This window comes from Epinephelus moara, chromosome 22 (assembly GCF_006386435.1).
Source record: "Epinephelus moara isolate mb chromosome 22, YSFRI_EMoa_1.0, whole genome shotgun sequence".
NCBI classification, from domain to species: Eukaryota; Metazoa; Chordata; class Actinopteri; order Perciformes; family Serranidae; genus Epinephelus; species Epinephelus moara.
The window spans coordinates 4311754-4329624 of record NC_065527.1 but is presented as its reverse complement, the minus strand read 5'-3'; the positions used below and the strand labels follow the sequence as shown (position 1 = coordinate 4329624).

The following is a 17871-nucleotide window of genomic DNA, read 5'->3' as shown; positions in this document are numbered from 1 at the left end:
AGGTGGAAAATGCTTTAACATTTCATGCAGCCTACATGCAGCCTCTCGGCTCGGCAAACGGTAAACAACCCCGCTGGCTTCTCTACGTGTCGCTTCCGTACGCAGTCAGTGGAGCCCAAATGAATACGCCGCGACACTACGCTGACATGACGCTTACGTTTGCAGCCGGTGGAGCCCGGCCGTTAGACTACTAGGAAAAACCAGGGCCACAGGATTGCTTTTTCCCAGGGGCCACTTGCGGTATTGCATCGAAAAAATCTCCTGTTGCCCAAAAAGCATTTTCCCCACAGGCCATGATTATAAAAGAGATGTCTGTAAAAGTTTAGACAGGACACCTCAAACTGCAACCAAGATAAATTATGACATTGTCAATAAGAAATGTAAAATCTATGACCCAAGAGGGAAGTCGAGGGCAGGGCACATATTCACTGGACTGTGTACCGCAGAAGCTAGAAACCTTTTTTGACGAGTTAGCTCATGGATAGGTGCCATCTTGGGATCCAAGATTATTATACATCTATGGGAAAACTAGCTGTACCCTGTATAAGAAATGCTGATCCTTTATTTTTCCATATCTTCTAAATGGATTTCCATTAGCTTAGTTAGCGAGCTAGCTATCAAATCTGCCAGCTACGTTTTACTTTTCATTTTACCTCAACTTTTGTTCCCATACTTCAAACAAAACCTCAGGTGTCTTTACTGCCTTATTTCTGCATTAAAGTAACTGTAATTAGCCTTACTTTGTCCTTCATGGTGTCACAAATATGGTTCAGCTAATATGTATGTGTTACTGTATGGTGCACATCCCGTCAGAGGCCTGATTTCAGACAAACAAGAACATTAACGTCGCTGTTATTCGAGTGTTCGGTCACACTCGTGTTACCATATCTGCCAAGGCCTGACTAGCCTGCATCATCACTGGCCTTTTACTTATCTATAAATATCAGGCCCCCCCCTCCACTCACCCACCACTGCTTCTCACCTCCCCACTCTGTCGCTCTCTGCCCACACTTTCACCTCTTTATTTCTTCCCACTACTTCCCCTCTGCTCTGTCTCTGTCTATTGTCTGGAAGTCCCTGTCCACGTCTCTGCTTTATATTCCTGAATGAGTGAAGGCGATGTTTCAGCGCCTCAGATAAGTAAAGCTAAATAACATGACTCATGGATCTGGGTTACGCACGGACACCAGTCCTGCTGATCTGGCAGAGCTCTGACAGGATTAATGTGTAAGGTGGGGAAGAGAGGAGGGGAAGGTTCAAACACAATTTCCTGTTTGATGCTTTATGGGACAATAAATAAAGGTGCAATTCCTCGGTGCGACATGAAATAAACACACATGGATGTTTAGTTTCCAGCAGGGTTGATTATACACACTCTTTGCCACCACACAGATCAATAAGTAGGAGGTGATCATGAGTGTTTCTGTGCAGAGGAGCTGTGTGATCGATGCATTCCCAGTGGGTAAGAGGCCCAGTGAGAGAGGGCAGGCTGTTAACACTCCCAGTATCAAATCACAGCACAGCGCTGGCCTCTGGGATCACTCGCAGACGGTGTGACATGTTATTCATAGAGTAAACTGACTCTAATGGATAAGCTGCACCAAAGGTCTCGTACATCTGCAAGGCTGTTTCTGGGCAGCGCTCGTAAAGAAGACCCAGGTTTTCCATCACAAACTACGCAGCACATTGTGTCAGACAAAAGGCAATATTTAAAGATTCTGTTGAAGTAAAATATCTCATTCTGTAATGTGTTGGTGATTTTTGGGTGGGACGGATAGTCAGTGAAGTTCAGTAGTGAATGAATGCTCTCTAAATACCCAACAAATAAAACCCAACTGTCATTCTGCTAAGGTGACAGGGAGACGAACCCGGAAGGTGGAGGGAGGCGTGTTCTTCGTAAGTATGTCCCATCATCATGTGAGGTCATAGGTTGTGTTCATGGCTACCATATGACCATCACCGCTGCCTTCTCACCTTCTTCTAACCTCCTCTGTGACCACTGTCGATGTGCCTGCATGATCATGGACACACCCACTCTACTAACCAACAACCTGACCCACTGCATCGTCACGTGTGCTGTCATGTTGATTCTGGATACTCACAGGCTGGACTGAGCTGATGAAGTCACAGAAAGCTATGGCTCTCTAATTTGTGTCCTCATGCTCCTGTGGTTTTTAAATTTTAATATTAGTGAACATATTTAAAGCTCTGCTACAGGCTGAAAGAAAAGACATGTCTGAGAAAAAAGAGAGTTTGTGTAAGGAAACATAAACCGGGGAAAATTTGTCTATTTTTAAAACACAAAAAAACTGCTTTTGGAAATATTTATGTGATGCCGGCAATTTCTCTGTCTCAGACAAATCCACTGTTCCAATGCTGGAGTAAAATCATGAGAGCTTTACCTCAGTTAGTGCTCCTGTAATCTCAATCGTTTGGTGTCAGGTGGTCATAAAGCTCAGTCCAAACCGTCTGCAGTCTTTTCCTTTCTAAAATCAAACATGTTTAGCATTATCTGAAGTTTTTAGTCTTGACTCATGCAAATACTGAATTCGTACACGTTGTGAACAGCCAATAGCTGCGCTCTCTCCAGCACCAAACAGGAAGCAGCAAACCGTGTGTACAATAAACACGGAGGGGACTCCAGGGAGGTGCAAGAATGTGGACAAGTCACGGTTGCCTTGGACTGTGGATGAAGAGGAGAAACTGGTGGAGTCTACAACAGTCTGTGTGTAATTGGGCATGTATCTGATCCACCACTTATTTTAGTCAGACATCCTACTTTTTGAAACGGTCCACCTCTCAATATCCTCCTAAAATAGCAAATTGCTAGGACACATAGTGTAATATGCCTATGCTAATAACTGAAAGATGTCTCAGCCTTGTAAAGCCTGCACTGGTATCAAACATCAATGATGCTGTACAATTGTGCAACAAATTCTCATACTGATCGTATGATATCCTACAAATTTGTACCCCATGAATGATGTTACATCCTTAACGTACAGTTATGTATTTAATGTAAAGTTACAGTGATTAGGTTTAGGCAATTAAGGTTACAGTGGTCAGATTTAGGAAAAGAAACATGGTGAGGACACCATCAGCGTTTAGCACATCTTTTCCTTTACAACATTGAACATTTGGAGGACCCTTCATGCTGATACGTAACACTCTTATACACTTGTTAAATGGAAGCTAGCAAACCATGCTAACTAGCCTCCTTCCAGAGAGAGTAGGTAACCCACTTTGCTATTGTTTCTACTGATTCACTCTGATAAAGCAGTCTTTCTGACTTCCTTAATTTTGAGAGTGAAAATAGGTTTTTGCATTTTCAATTTGGATAAAAAACCAATAAGAAACACAGCGGCCCGGGTTCGACTCCAGCCTGTGGCCCCTTGCTGCATGTCACTCCCTCTCTCCCCCCCCTCACGCTCATCTGTCCTATCAATTAAAGGCTTAAAAATGCCTGAAAAAATATCTTAAAAAAAAAAAAGTTTCTACTCTTGGGGGAGCTGGAAAAGTTGGTGTAGTGATAAAAAGTAAAAGTGCAATGGAAACAGATTCAGTTGTGCAACAAATTCTCGTATGGTATCCTACAAATTTGTGCCAAATGAATGATGTTACGTCCTTAATGTACAGTTCTGTAATGAACCTAAAGTTACAGAGGTTAGGTTTAGGCAGTAATGGTTACAGTGGTCAGGGTTAGGAAAAGAAACATGGTGAGGATGTACCTTAAAATGACAAAGTTCACACAGGTCTGAATGTGCGACTCCAACAGAAAGTCTCAAGCTTAATTTTTTTTTTTCTCCAACCTGCCCCCTTACAAGTGGTCAGGACTGCTTCCTTGTTCAGTGCCCACAACACATTGGTTTCGTGATCACAGCCTTTCAATATGAGTGGGATATGTACAAATTTGGGTGTGTTGCTTTTTGTAGGACAACATATGAAAAATTTGTGACGTACTGTTATTGCATAGGGCACTGCAATAACTTTTGTCTTCTCTGGCTTTCAACTCACTCGCGTGCACATGCTGTTAGCAGAACTTATAATATTAGTAGATCAGAACTCTTTATTCTTCATTGTCTAGTGAACTCTCTGTTATTACAAACCCATTATTTTTCTTTGTTTCTTTGCATCCTCTTCTGCAGTGGCACAGTAGCTAATAAAAAGTGCATAAATTGCAGACCAGTTTCCTGAAAAGCTGGTTACACTTTGTGCTACATTTACATTGAAGCCCAACTATTGTTATGAAATATGCAAAAGTGTTCAAAACTCCACATTTGTGTACTTCTGTGCATGAGAATTATTTTTACCCCCCCCCCCCCCCCCCCAAACACACACACACACACACACACTCTTTCACTTTAAAGGTCCTGTGTGTTAATTTAGTTCTGACAAATAACAACCTTCACATGCGCCCTGGGGAGCACTTCTCTCTCTCTGGTGACAAAATAAAGCTATTCTTGTCAGTGTGTGGTGCTAACACCGCCTTTATGTCTGTGTTTGGATAGAAGCAGAACAACCTGCAGGGAAGCGCTGTGTGTCTTTTTGTGGCAGAAGCTTAGTTTCATATATTTATATATATATATTTAAATATGTATATATATATATATATACACCGATCAACCAAAACATCAAAACCACTGACAGATGAGGTGAATAACATTAATCATCTTGTTACAGTGCAGTGTTCTGTTGGGAAACCTTGGGCTCTGACATTCATGTAGAGGCCACCTGACACACACCATGCATCACCAGCCAGTGGTGTTAATGTTTTGGCTGATCACTGTACATACATATATATATGTATGTATACTGTATATGTCAAGCAATTAAACGTTCAGTATAAATTAATTTTGTTAGATGTGTCGTATTTAGGCTGCTGGACTTTGGACTGACAATTTTTAGTCCTGTCAATCGTCAGTCCATTGCAATCCATATTGCAAGCGAGTTAGTTAGTTGGTCACATGTTGCGTCTGACCGTCTGATTGAGTGCGATGTGACAAGGCTGCACTAGCATCAGAGCTAGCTAGCTCGGACCTCCACATTCGCTGCTAATTGCTTTGTGTTGAGGTGATATTTCAGGCTTTAAGTTCTCAGATGATACAAAAATTCCTTCCTGCAGAAACTGCAGACAGAGAACGGTGCTCCTATGAAGAGTTCCATCTGGGTGTTTTTTAAATATTCCAGTCACGGGGCCGAGCAGCGTCTTCTCGTCTGCCTCCATCATGTGACAAAGCCACTGTGGCCTTTAATGACACACCGGGTCAAAGGGCAGCCCTAATAAATATTTATATTTCTCCATACTTTAATTTATTGAGTCCAATGGGAACACTGAAAACTTATAGGATGTGTTTTTTAAAAATGCAAAATAATGACACAAGCCAACACTCATATTGTTTGTACAGTATGCATGTATCTATCTGATCTTTCGTGCTTTGTGGGTCAGGATTAATCTTAATCCTGGTGTGTGTGTGTGTGTGTGTGTGTGTGTGTGTTACCAGGTAAGTAGGTGACATGTCAGCAGGCAGTGGTGTTGTGATGGAATAAAGCTAAATAGAGGCCCAGTGAATCAGTGCCCCTGTAGGCCTGTGGCCTATTTACCAGCACACAGCCAGAGGGACATGGACACAAACATGCATGTGTGTTATGACACAGACTCCTGCCCCACTGCAGACACACACACTGGATGCAGACACATATTGACTCAGAGGCATGCATTATTTACTGCCAGTATAAATGTTTGTGCTGATATGCTGTACTGCTGAGCAATAAACAGCTGACATCATCTCTATTATTAGATTGATCTTACTATATTATCACAGGATACATGCACGATTAAGATCCAAACTAACCATACTTGCATGTGTGTGTGATAACCTGTACAGCAGCAATCATTCACATGTAGGCAATGTTGGTGCACTGGTGCATCCCCCCCACCACACACACACACACACACATACACACAAACCTTCACAGGCACATTAAAGCCCCCTCTGCCCTCTCACATTTCTCTTCCCACCAACCAGACATCGTCTGAGTTCAGCTGCCTGCTGTTGGCACTAATGCCACTTGCCCCTACAAGAATTATGCCCTCCCCTTTTTAAACACGAGCACCCGAGCGTAAACACACAAATTAGGCAACATGAGCCCAACAAGAGGCCACCGTGCCATCTAGCACTGTCCATTAGAGTCCGTGGAGGAATTGTCTATGATAAGAATCACACACAACGACCAACAGCCAACAGCCTCTAAAATAAGCACAGAGATGATTATCAGGTTTCTGACACAGTCTCAACAAACATGAATACTTTGAGCTTAACAAAGACTTGTTGTTGGGATAGCTTGTTTGGGAGCTAGCTAGCTAGATGTACCTGTAGTGTGTAGATGTAACTCAGCAGCCCAGAGTATAAACAGTAACTCTGTTAAACTTTGGGGCAGAACATGTTTGTCATTTTTACATTTTGTCCACCCAACCCCAGTTTGTAGCCAATGCAAATAGCCACCTGTGCAGACCTCAGAAAGTTATCACAAGTACCAGCTTGTGTTTCGCTGAGACCGAAACCAGCTGGTCTTAAACCATGCTAGGATAAATGCTGGCATTGTACATTTCTGCAAACCATGGGTACATTAGATTTTTACGTCATCATGTAGCGCATACGTTATACCTTTAGATATCTTTGGGTTTCAACATCGTTGTGGTTGTGTGGTTGGGATTAGGCACACAAAGCAATTGGTTATGAAACACAGCAACAGGTCGCTAAAAACCACCCATGTTTAGTGGCTAAAAAGCTGCTGGAAACAGTGATGACTTGCTACATAACAACCGTTTTTGTTGTTTGTTGGTTTCAAACTGTGGTCTGCAACTTGGCAGTTAGTTTCATAACGCTGATATGACACATATAAAACATACAAATGTAACGTACTAGTGGTTTGCAGAAACGTACAACTCCATCATTTCCCTCTGTGGGCTGCTTAAACAGCCCGTCCCCTAAAATAGGGAGCATATTGAAATTTTCATTTTTTAAATTTGCAGTTCACAGCATATTAGTTGCACACATTGTTAAAAATAATTTTCTATTATGGTATTAAACATTCAAATTGGGGTTCAATCCTTTCTGGTTATTTACTGTTAAAGGACTTATTTTAAGATACTGGTGGGAGGGATTTGCAGGGTACTCCAAAGTCAAGGAGATGGTCCAAGGAAAAGTGCTAATAACTCAGAAGTTGTCAAATACCTGAGCTTGGGCAGTGACTTCCAGCGTCAGACACTGACGAAAAAAGCCATCCTTGATACACAGCTGGTCGGCGTTATTGTGTAAGGATGCCCAGTGGCGTCAGGAGGAAACACAGTTGGACATCAATGTAAGATAAGAGGGCAAAAGTCCAAGAAGGGTGGGTGGAAGGGGCTGTGGATGGATCCAACAACCACCTGGGAGGCTGTTGGACCTGTGTTCACTTCCTGTGTAATTGTAACGCCAAAGCCTGTTCTTTTTTCCTTAACCCAACCATGTGAGTGTTGGCTAAACGTAACCATGTGCGTTTGTTGTTGAAGGAAAAAAAGTCAGTTAGCAGTGTTGTACTGACGTAGTGTGTTTATTGTGAAAGAGACTGTCGGCAAACTGTACATCTCCTGTGAAGCTGTGAAAACAGAAGTGTATTTTGAAAACAGACAATTCATGTAACAGGTCAAAGGTGACACGGCGTCCCAGAAGGTCAACAACCAACACACGCAGGGTACCTTTCATGATATATCTCGACGTGGAGACTCCATGACCAAACGTCGATTATAGATCTGCATTCATACAGTTTGTTGTAATGCAACAGCATCAACAGATAACTTCTGATGTTTTTGCATGTTGCCCAGCATGTATTGTGATGTGGAGATTTTTAACAATTTCTTTAACTGCATCAAATAAAGTTTGAATGACCCGCAGGCCTCTTGTAAAAAACTAACAGCAGCACTTGTAAAAATAAAAGGTATTATTAGCAGGGTTTAGTTTTGCCCCCCAGGTAAATATAGGCTCATCCATTCCTCCGACAGCTTTCACCCTCCTCCTTCTGTGTTTTCCACTCATCATCTCAATGGGTCATCACTGCTTGCTCATTTCCATTGCTGTTTCTCTGCTCCTCTTCATCACAACATTTTCTGTCTTGTCTCTCCTTTTTTCTGCAGCCAAAGCCAGAGAACGCAGTGACCATTGCAGTTTCCTCTCGGGTCTTGTTTCGGACCGAGCGAGAGCAGAGGGTGTTTGAGCAGAAAGGGGTGGAGGAGTATTTGAGGTACCAAATCGAACACGAGAACGAACCCTTCGCCCCCGGACCTGCTTTCCCCTTCGTCAAGGTTAAAGTCACACAAACACACAGTCACATTACAAATCCCAGCCCAGTCACCAGATGGTGATGTTGGCACTGTACATTTCTGCAAACCATGAAAATCTCACATTTTATATGCATTATTTCAAAGTTTGTAAAGGAACATAGTATATGGGTTGACTTTGTTGTGAGGTGGTGACACCTGCCAAGCTGCAGAACACTGTGTGAGACCAACAAAACACAAACACCTGTAAGTCATTAATGCATTTTTAGTGACTTTTTAGCCACCAAACTTTGCTGTTTTTTTGTCACCTGTTGCATGTTTTTACCGGGAAAATTGCCACAAAAAGCAACTATTTTTTACCAAGACATTGCTGCGTTTCCAGCCAGGATAGTGCCACAAAAAGTGATTGTTTTTTTACCGAGACATCGCTGTGTTTCCAGCCCAGATTATGCCATGAATAGCAATTGTTTTTGTACCGAGACATCACTATATTTCCAGCCAGGATAGTGTCATGAAAAGCAGTTGTTTTTATACGAAACATAATCGCTATATTACCAGCTGGGACAGTGTCATGAAAAGAGTTTTGTTTTCATGAGACATCCCTACATTTCCAGCCGGGATAGTCTCTTTCAAAGAGTTTAATTTTTACAAGACATACCTGCATTTCCAGCTGAGATAGTGTCACAAAAAGTGGTTGGTTTTTTACGGAGACATCACTGCATTTGCAGCTGGGATTGTGCCAGGAAAAACATTAAGACACCGCTGCATTTCCCTCAGAACAGTGCCATGAAGAGTGGTTATTTTTTTACGGAGACATTGCTGCATTTCCAGCTGGGTATTTTGAGCCTAATCCAAATGGTTTTTGTGCTTAAACTTAACCACATGTTAACCACAGTATTGTTGAAATGTAAAGACACATAAAGTTTTAACAAATCTGCTACAACATAAAAATGTAACATACCAGTGTAACATGGTTTGCAGAAACAAACAGAAACAATGCCTTCATTTATTCTGGCGACTGTGTCGCAAATACAGCGTAGTTTAATTAGCAGACTCCACGTTCGACTTATTTTGTCCCGTCCTGAGCTCCTTCACTGAGAGTTGCTGTATCCCCACAGGCTCTGGAGGCAGTGAACACCCGTCTACGGGAGCTGTACCCACAAAGCGAAGAACTATTTGACATTGTTTTGGTGACGTACAACCATGCCCACGTAGGAATCCGACTCATCAACACCATCAACCATCACAGTAAGTTTTACAAGAGAGTTAATTTTAAACGTGTGCATCAAGCTGAGAAAATAGGTGCTTTATACTTAGCATCTTTTCCAGAGTTAGACAGCAATGGCAATAACGCAGCAGGTTAAAGCCCCGCTACGCAGAATCTGAAAATTTATGACTGTGGCGACCCTCAGTGGCATTATCAGATGATACAGTGTGGCAGGCAGGATTGTGGCTATAAATAGTTTCCTGTCACAGTGCAGCTCATTGATAGCTTGGTACGAGATCAGATTTCAAACAGCTACACAGACACTTACAATTCAGTTTGACAAGATTATTACCTCACTGTCTGTGCAGCCAAACTGACACTGTGCATAAACATAGAATCTAAATGAAATGACATAGAAGAGATTAAATTAAAATAAAAAAGAAAGACAAAACTTGACCACTGTTTTAGATGTTTAAAGGCATATACTGATGTAATGAGATACTGAAGCTGATGCAAACTAAGCTGAGAGACAAACAGCAAAGTGTGTGAACAGCTGACTGACTGGACCCTTCCCAGGAAAATCTCAGACCCTGTGATGACGTCTTCGTCACCGATCGCTTCCTGTTCAGCTCCTCATGTGTTTTCATGTCCCCGGATCTTCACTCCGGGGTCAGATAAAGATTACGTCCTTCGGGATGTAAAAATAATCTGAGGGGGACGAAACAAAAACAGGTCCGAGCGGAGCCACCAAAGCAACACACGGCCCTCCAGATGCTTCCATGTTAGATCTCTCTGGTGGCTCCCAGCATGAGGGGGCCCGGTGCATTAGAACAGTCGGCTGACCTCCGACCTTTGCTACAGAACTAAATGCAAACATGGCTTTTGTGATGTCACAGAGATAAGGGTTTGCTGACTATCATTCATGCAGCTCCTCTGCCAGCGATGGACCTCCACGGGTGACAGGGTCATGAAAAATGATTAAGGAAAAAACTATTAATGTGTTTGAGCCTCAGAGAAACATTATCATTCACCTCTCATCACCTGCTTACACTGCCTATTTTTAACAGCCGCAGGGTGAGGTATAAAGTTTCTCTCTTTGCATTTGGATTACTGGGGACATGTATAGAGTTGGTGCATGGCTGCAAATGACAAGTAAACATGCCCGCCGACAGTTTCATTCATCTGCTTTGCATGTATAACATGGAGGACCCAAGGGCCACGATGACTGGCAGGTCCTGTAATTTCCTCTGTGTGCAGCAAATTGAGATTTCATGTGATAACATTTTCGTTCTCTATGGAAATCAAAACTGGAGCCACTACACGACCTCATATATGCGTCGTTATGCATAGAAGCCCACACTGACACACACCCCTGGCTGTCAAGTGTTAACAGTGAGGCTGTGTCTCTGCAGTCCTGCTGATTTCCTGCCTTCCTATTACCATGTTTTAGATCTTCTGAACAAGCAAATAAAACATACAAAGACAGATTATATGAAAACATTTTTGCAAGGGGGGAAAAAAGATACAAAGACATCAATGGTGAGGAGATTTTCCATCAAGTGACTCCCACGCTCCGTCCTGTCTTAAAGGCAGGGGACACTCGAGAGGTTTGACATGATGAGGTGCAGTGTAGGGCGGGGGCCAAACTCACCAGGGCCCGACTACAAAGCTGAATAAACCATGAAGGGAATCTGTAGAGGACAGTCGCTACTTTGAACTCTGTTCCTCTGTTTCTTTAAGTCTCCATCTGCCTTCAGGCAGTCTATGAGTCATACTGTATATGTCTCTTTTTGTGTCCACAAGTCTTTCTGTACTTCTTTTAAAACTGCACTGCACTACTTTGCACTTTTGCAAATCCAAATAGAGTAAGTTGATGTTCAAAACATTAAATCCATCCTTCAAGAGTGTACTGCTGATGAGCTCACATTCCTCTGGACGCAGTCCTCAGATGGTGGCTCATGTTGCATTTTCTTCTATATCGTTAAATGAAATGGAAGCTGGGGAAAAGCTACCTGTTAGCACCCTGATGAAGGTAAAACAGCTGAAGACATTTAGTGATAAAGCATGTAGTTCTGGGGACAAGTCATGTTTTATTTTTGAGGGATTAACATTAAGCTTATTGCTATTCCTGCATTCTCGTAGTTAGACAATATATCCAGTTTTGGGGAGGAATAAACAATATGTAATTAAACAAGTAGTTTAACTAAATGTTGCAGTAGCTTAAGTCACATTGCAAAGTTCAGAAAGGAAGGGCTTAATGCAAAAACAGGTCAGCAGACTGGACAGAAAGTGAGCGTTAAAGTTCTAGTGTGGAGGATTTCGTGGCATCTAGCGGTGAGATTGCAGAACTAAAACTTCCCCCATGAGCCAATTATATTGGGTGGCTGAGGCAAAAACGTGAATGTCTCTATCTAGAGTCATTTTTTGGTCCGTTGTGGTTAGAGCAACATGGCGGACTCTGTGGCAGAAGACCCATAGATATAAACGGCTCATTCTAAGGTAATGAAAACACAGTTCTTATTTTCAGGTGATTAAAAAACAATAAAACATAGTTTTAATTGTTAACAATTTTGCCAGTATATGCCACTAAATTCTACACACTGGACCTTTAATGTAAAGGCTGGTACAGAGAACAAAGAAAGGAGAGATATTGGACGACGGACACCAGCAGCAAACGCAAACAACCTGACAACTGACTAAATACACACAGGACTGATCAACTGATGAAAAACAGGTGTAAGGGAAATAAGTTAGGAAAAAGACAGTAGCCCCTTTTACACTGCCAGATTTTCCGCGAATGTTGGGCCGTTTTGCTGGCAAGCTGCGAGCGTTTAGACACACAGAGGTGGAATGGCGAGTTGATCTGAGGTGCCCAATTTTCCACCTCGTAGGGTAGACATATTGCTGGAACTCTTTTAGTTTAATCAGACCAAGGCAGCCTTCCACAACAGGAGGGGCTGTTGAAGACTTGTGGGAGGAGCTGTTGATGACGCCGCACGTGCGAGCCACTGGCGGTGGATAAACAGGAAACAGCTGATAGCAGGAATTAGTGAGCAGCTAGTAGCAAGAGGGAAACACAAACCTGACAGACACTGTAAAGATGAGCAACTGGGGAGACAAGGAATTGCGCGCCCTCCTTGTCCTCGCAAACGAAGAGGCCATTAACTGTCAGATGACGGGGACGGTGAAGGACGGGCCGACTTATGAGGGAATCGCCGACTTACCAGCCGCGTCTTCCCTCCCGCGTCACTGTTTACGTCACACACGCTGAGCAACACGTTTTGTTACTTGCTCACGCCCCCCATTGCCCCGAAAAAGGCACATTCTGTATAAACAAAAGTAGGTAGGCGGCATTTTGCTGCACTCCCCGATTTTGTTTTTATACTGCCAATGCTGAAAAAACACTGATTGGGCTTTCCTGCAAATTTGCACAACACCTGTTTAAAAAGGGCTAAAGACAGGGAGTACAACAAGACATGACACATGAGGAGTGGCCTTCACAAGTAACAGATATAAACAAATACAAAGGGATTAAGTGTTACAAACTGGGGTCGTGAAGTTTGAAAAACGTGGGTGTTTAGCTGCAGGGATCTATTGAAAATATCCGGTTGGTTGCATTATGGGAAATGTAGGCTCCAGCTGTTGAGGTGTGACTCATACGAAGGACAAAAAGTCAGAACATTTTGGCCTCAGCTGCATCAATTTTGACCATTCTTTTATTATTTATGTCTCTAAAAAGTCTCTCATCTTTAGGGAGGTGCAATATAAAACTGCTGGAGTGTCCTTGTCTCAGACGAGTTTCTTTCCTGCTGCAGCTTTGAATAAATGCTTTAACCTCGCCATTTCTCTTTTCACAATCAGCACATCAATCTCCCACTCACAATAACCTTCTCTTTCACTATATCTCCATCTATCTTACGTGTCACTCACCTATTCTCACTCTATTACAGCCCTCAGCTCTCAAACACATTCTGTCACATCTCCATCCTGGCATTAGTCTAATGCTCCACACGATCCTCCTGTGGCCTCTCGCTCTGTTCCTTTATAAATATCAGATCATTTTACCTGAACAGCTCTGTAGTCATGGATCTTATTACCTAATATCAGTCTCCTCTCGTTCTCCACATACCACTTCTCCTCTGCTGAATGAAGAGCCTTCTTCAGCCAAAAAGCAAGCAGACACTCAGCCACCAGTCATTCCCTGTTCCTCTCCTCTGCACAGCCTCGCCCCTCCCACAGTCCCCTCTTCTCCCTGCTAGTTAACCCCCTCTTTGAACCCTCTACACCTTTTAAGTCTTTGTAAGTTAATCCTCTCACCATGTCCTTAACCCCATCTCCTCTCACTTCACCCTCCGTGACTCCATGGCAGATTTAGAGCTTCAGCTCCTGGCTGACATACGGAGGTTTCTGTTTTGATTCCGTCACTTTGTGTCTGGGTGTGTTACGCTGCAAATGTGCTGCATGCTGACATTTAACACGGGATGAAACTGACACTGAAACTAAAAACCTTGTTCTTGTTTGTTGTTCTTGTCCCCAGATTTGTTTATTGAGAGGTTTTGTATGACGGGGGGAAGCAGTCCTATTGGCTACCTGAAGGCCTGGCACACCAACCTCTACCTGTCAGCTGATGCTGACAAGGTCAGGGAGGCACTGGCTGAAGGTGAGCAAACACACACACACACACACGCGCAGAGAGACAGAGATTAGGAAGATTAAGTTTAATTTTGTGAGGTATCTGTTACCTAAGAATTAGAGGTGATGACCTACAGCGCTGCAAAGCTGAAAAGTGATACGACTGCAAGATAAACAAGTCGGCATGGTAACATTTGCAAAGCACAGTCCCAGTTATCAGTCTTACCATGTTTCATTGGATCACAGTCAGGATATAACATTTATGCCGGGTTCAAACTACACAATATCAGCCCTATTATAGCCCACTGAAGGTTTGTATGGTGTTGACTTGGATCGTGAATGACATTGAGCGAAACAGCAACAGGTTGCCCAAAACATAACCCACGTTCTGTGGCTAAGAAACCGCTGGAAACACTGCAATAACTTGCTAAAAACCAACCAATTTTGTTGTTTGCTGGTCTCAAACAATGGTCTGCAGCTTGGCAGGTGTCACACCATGCGCCATCCCCTCCACCTCCAAATGACAAAGTCAGCGTATACTCCATTGCATATGAAACATCAATTCATTGTATTTGTGGTTTGCAGAAACATACCATGCCAACATTTTCTTCTGGCAACTGGGCCGCATGATTAATTACATGTAAGAAACAAGGACTGGGCCGTAATCTGCTGCATGGTTTATTCTTTGTAAAAAAAATAAAAAAATAAAAAAAATAAAATCCTCACATTCTCTCAGTTTTTGTTACTGTGCAAAAGAGTCAGACTAGTCATTAGAATAAAATGTTGGCATTGTACATTTTTGCAAACCACGGATACGATCCTGCCGTTTTGTCAGTGGACATACACGTAAGAATCTGATGTGCTAGGTACCCTCTCATGTCAGTCAATTTACGCTTGTGACCTTAATTGTGTCTTTTCAAGGTTAAACTTACATCGCAGGTAAAACTCTTCATTTTTAGGTTTATTTCCTTAACTTTAGGCAACAAAAGCACGTGGTCAGGGTTAGAAAAAAACATCATGATTTGTCTCAAAATTCCTACGGTAAATGAACAGCAGCCTCCCAGGTGAATGTCCAGAGTTTTTCTGACTTATCCACCTCCCCTCCCGCCCCTCCCTATATACGCTTTCTCACTCATTGTGTTACAGTCGTTACAAACTGCCAATGTCTGGTACATAACTGATACTGCTGATAAAGGTGCCTTTGACGCCAACATCCATTGACAGAGCGCTGGGTTGTTGCCTGCTGCCTCTAAAACTGACGTTGCGTATCATACCACTGTATAAGGTGCCTCTGTGCATCAGTAACAATGACATTACTGACAAAGTGGTGGTATTTGATGAGTTGGGAGTAAGAACAGGCTGGAGACACCGAGGAGAAACAGCTGCAGAGCTGCAGACCACCATGTAGGCTGAGTCTTTGGCAGTGGGTTAGAATCCGATCTGTGACCCTTTGCTTAGTGACACCCCATCTTTCTGTCCCCCTTCCCTTTCACTCTCCAGCTGTAATAAAGGCAATAAAGAAGCCCTAAAAGATAATTTTAATTTAAAAAAGTGTAAAGTTGTAAACATATCTGCTACATACAAAGGTTACAGATGAATGGTTTGCAGAGACGTACAGTGTCAACATTTATTCTGCTTTCTTTTTTAGTTAATTGACCTATGGCTAAGCCCCCTCCACTCACTCGGACAAACATTCAGTGACCAGCGCTATGGCAGGTGTCACAGTACACGGCATTTCGCAGGAGAAATTGATGATTTTTGGAGACATAGCGATCAGATGTCATTGAGAAGTAACCAAAAGGGCCTAAATTATGCATTGGAGGGATATATTCATCATTTTATTGTTGAGAAGGTCGATGAAAAGTTTAAATTACAAGCCAAAATTTACAGGTCACAGTGTACGCTTGTGAACCGCATCTGGTTGCCGTCACCATCAAAGACAACAAGTTAAAGTGCCACTGAAGTTAAGGTTTTTGGCTCATTTTTATTAGTATTATCATAAGCTCAGTTGTAATTGCAAAGTGCAGTTGGGGGAAAGCTCCAGTACTGCCTTTAAACTTCAACTGAAATGGAAAGAAGTGCGATGCTATTAAATTCTCACACACACGATGAGCTGCAAGTAAATTCTCTCTGTCCTGTTTGCATATTGAGCAGAGGTGACTGCTGTAGTCTCATTATCATAAACCGACACATTAATGATTTCCCCTCTCTGTGTTCCCTTGATGGATTCCCGCGTGTCATGGCACATCAAGGCGTACACTAAAGGGAGCACCAGCAGGCTGTAACATCCCATTTGCTCTGGCTGTGGCTCTGAATATGTATATATATTTGAAAACATGGGCTGCTTCCTGCCAAAGAAATACAAGATGTTAAAATGCTCTGCTGACAAGGAGCTGGGAACAGAATACATTGATGTGAAATTTGCAGGACTTGAGGTGACAACCGCTTCTGATGGTTTAAATTTGTTCAGTGCAGCACATTTCATGCTGCATTATTATTGCTGTCAGAAAGGAAGAGCTCATACTGAAATAGAGCAAATAGGGTCGAAACTAAAAGGAAAATCCTGCAAAGCCGATCCAGAATAGAAGAAACCAGTTTCAAACTGATTCTACGAAACGACATGTTGTTTTTCCTGTGTCACATCCTGTGTGCAAAGAGGGCTGAAGGAAAATTAACTGGAGAGCTGATTGATCACAGCATGACCACATACTTCTCAAGGTGACTTCATGTGACTTACACGCTTCATGTCAGTAATGCAGTGACTGTGTGAAGCATACACCCACCAGCAACCCCCCCGTGAAAGGTCTCAATCAGCTGCGAAGCCTCTTGTTATGTAACACTTTCTGTACGCTAAAGGCCATCACTAGTATCTGATCTGAGAGTGTTTTAAATAGCATTAATATCACAGCAGCTGCAACAACATCAATAATACTTTGCTGATTTGGTCTATTCAAAGCAGGAAGTAAAGTGAAAGGCAGTTCTAACTACAGACTGTGGAAGTAACCATGTTAACATCACCCATTGGTTTGTGGACTCTTGTTTTGAAGGAAGTCAAATATTTGGACCAATGGGTGGAGATAATCCTAACGCTAGCTGCTAGCTTACTTAGTTACTGCTAGCATGGTGCATTTACAGCTGTGGTTAACCCAGCTGGCATACAACTGACGTTCAACATTGAAACAATGTTAAATTGTGATGGTTGTAAAAAGGTTGGCAATTTTTTTATATATCAACATTGAAATTTCAGAAGGATGTTTCAATGGTGAAACAATGTGTTGTGAAATCAACGTTGATTCATCTTTCAAAATCAAAACATAATTCAGCAGTGATTTAACCATGGTATATGACGTTGATTTAACAGTGAATAAACTTTGGAACTTAACTGGGTTAACTGGGATCATGCTAATGCTATATCTGCTGGCAAAAAACGAGATTTTAACCAATAAAACAGTGTACTCAACAGTAAACTGAATAACTAACTCCTAATACAACCTTTAATAGAACCGAACAAACTTTTTAGATCAGAACAGAACAGAATATATCTTAACTAGTCCATACCCATTGGTAGCTTTGTCACCTTCTACCTATGCCAATCCTCAATGCCTATGTGCAGTTTCACATAGATTGACCACGTCAGTGAGTAGAAAAACGTGGGACAGACAGAATGACTGACTGACAGAATGACACACTGACAGTTTCTGTGATTATGTACAGC

At 42.4% G+C, this 17871-nt stretch overlaps 1 protein-coding gene across 2 annotated transcripts in view; it reads left to right on the top strand.

Moving 5' to 3' along the window:
• Positions 1-17871, top strand: part of nt5c1aa (5'-nucleotidase, cytosolic IAa) — a 24445-nt gene that overhangs the window by 4082 nt on the left and 2492 nt on the right. Inside the window, exons 2-5 of one of the 2 annotated variants that reach the window (XM_050035522.1) lie at positions 1852-1896; positions 8174-8341; positions 9436-9565; positions 14062-14184. In XM_050035522.1, the coding sequence (XP_049891479.1) occupies positions 1852-1896; positions 8174-8341; positions 9436-9565; positions 14062-14184 (466 nt within the window). The remainder of the gene's footprint in view (positions 1-1851; positions 1897-8173; positions 8342-9435; positions 9566-14061; positions 14185-17871) is intronic. The other variant, XM_050035523.1, reaches the window with a different exon arrangement.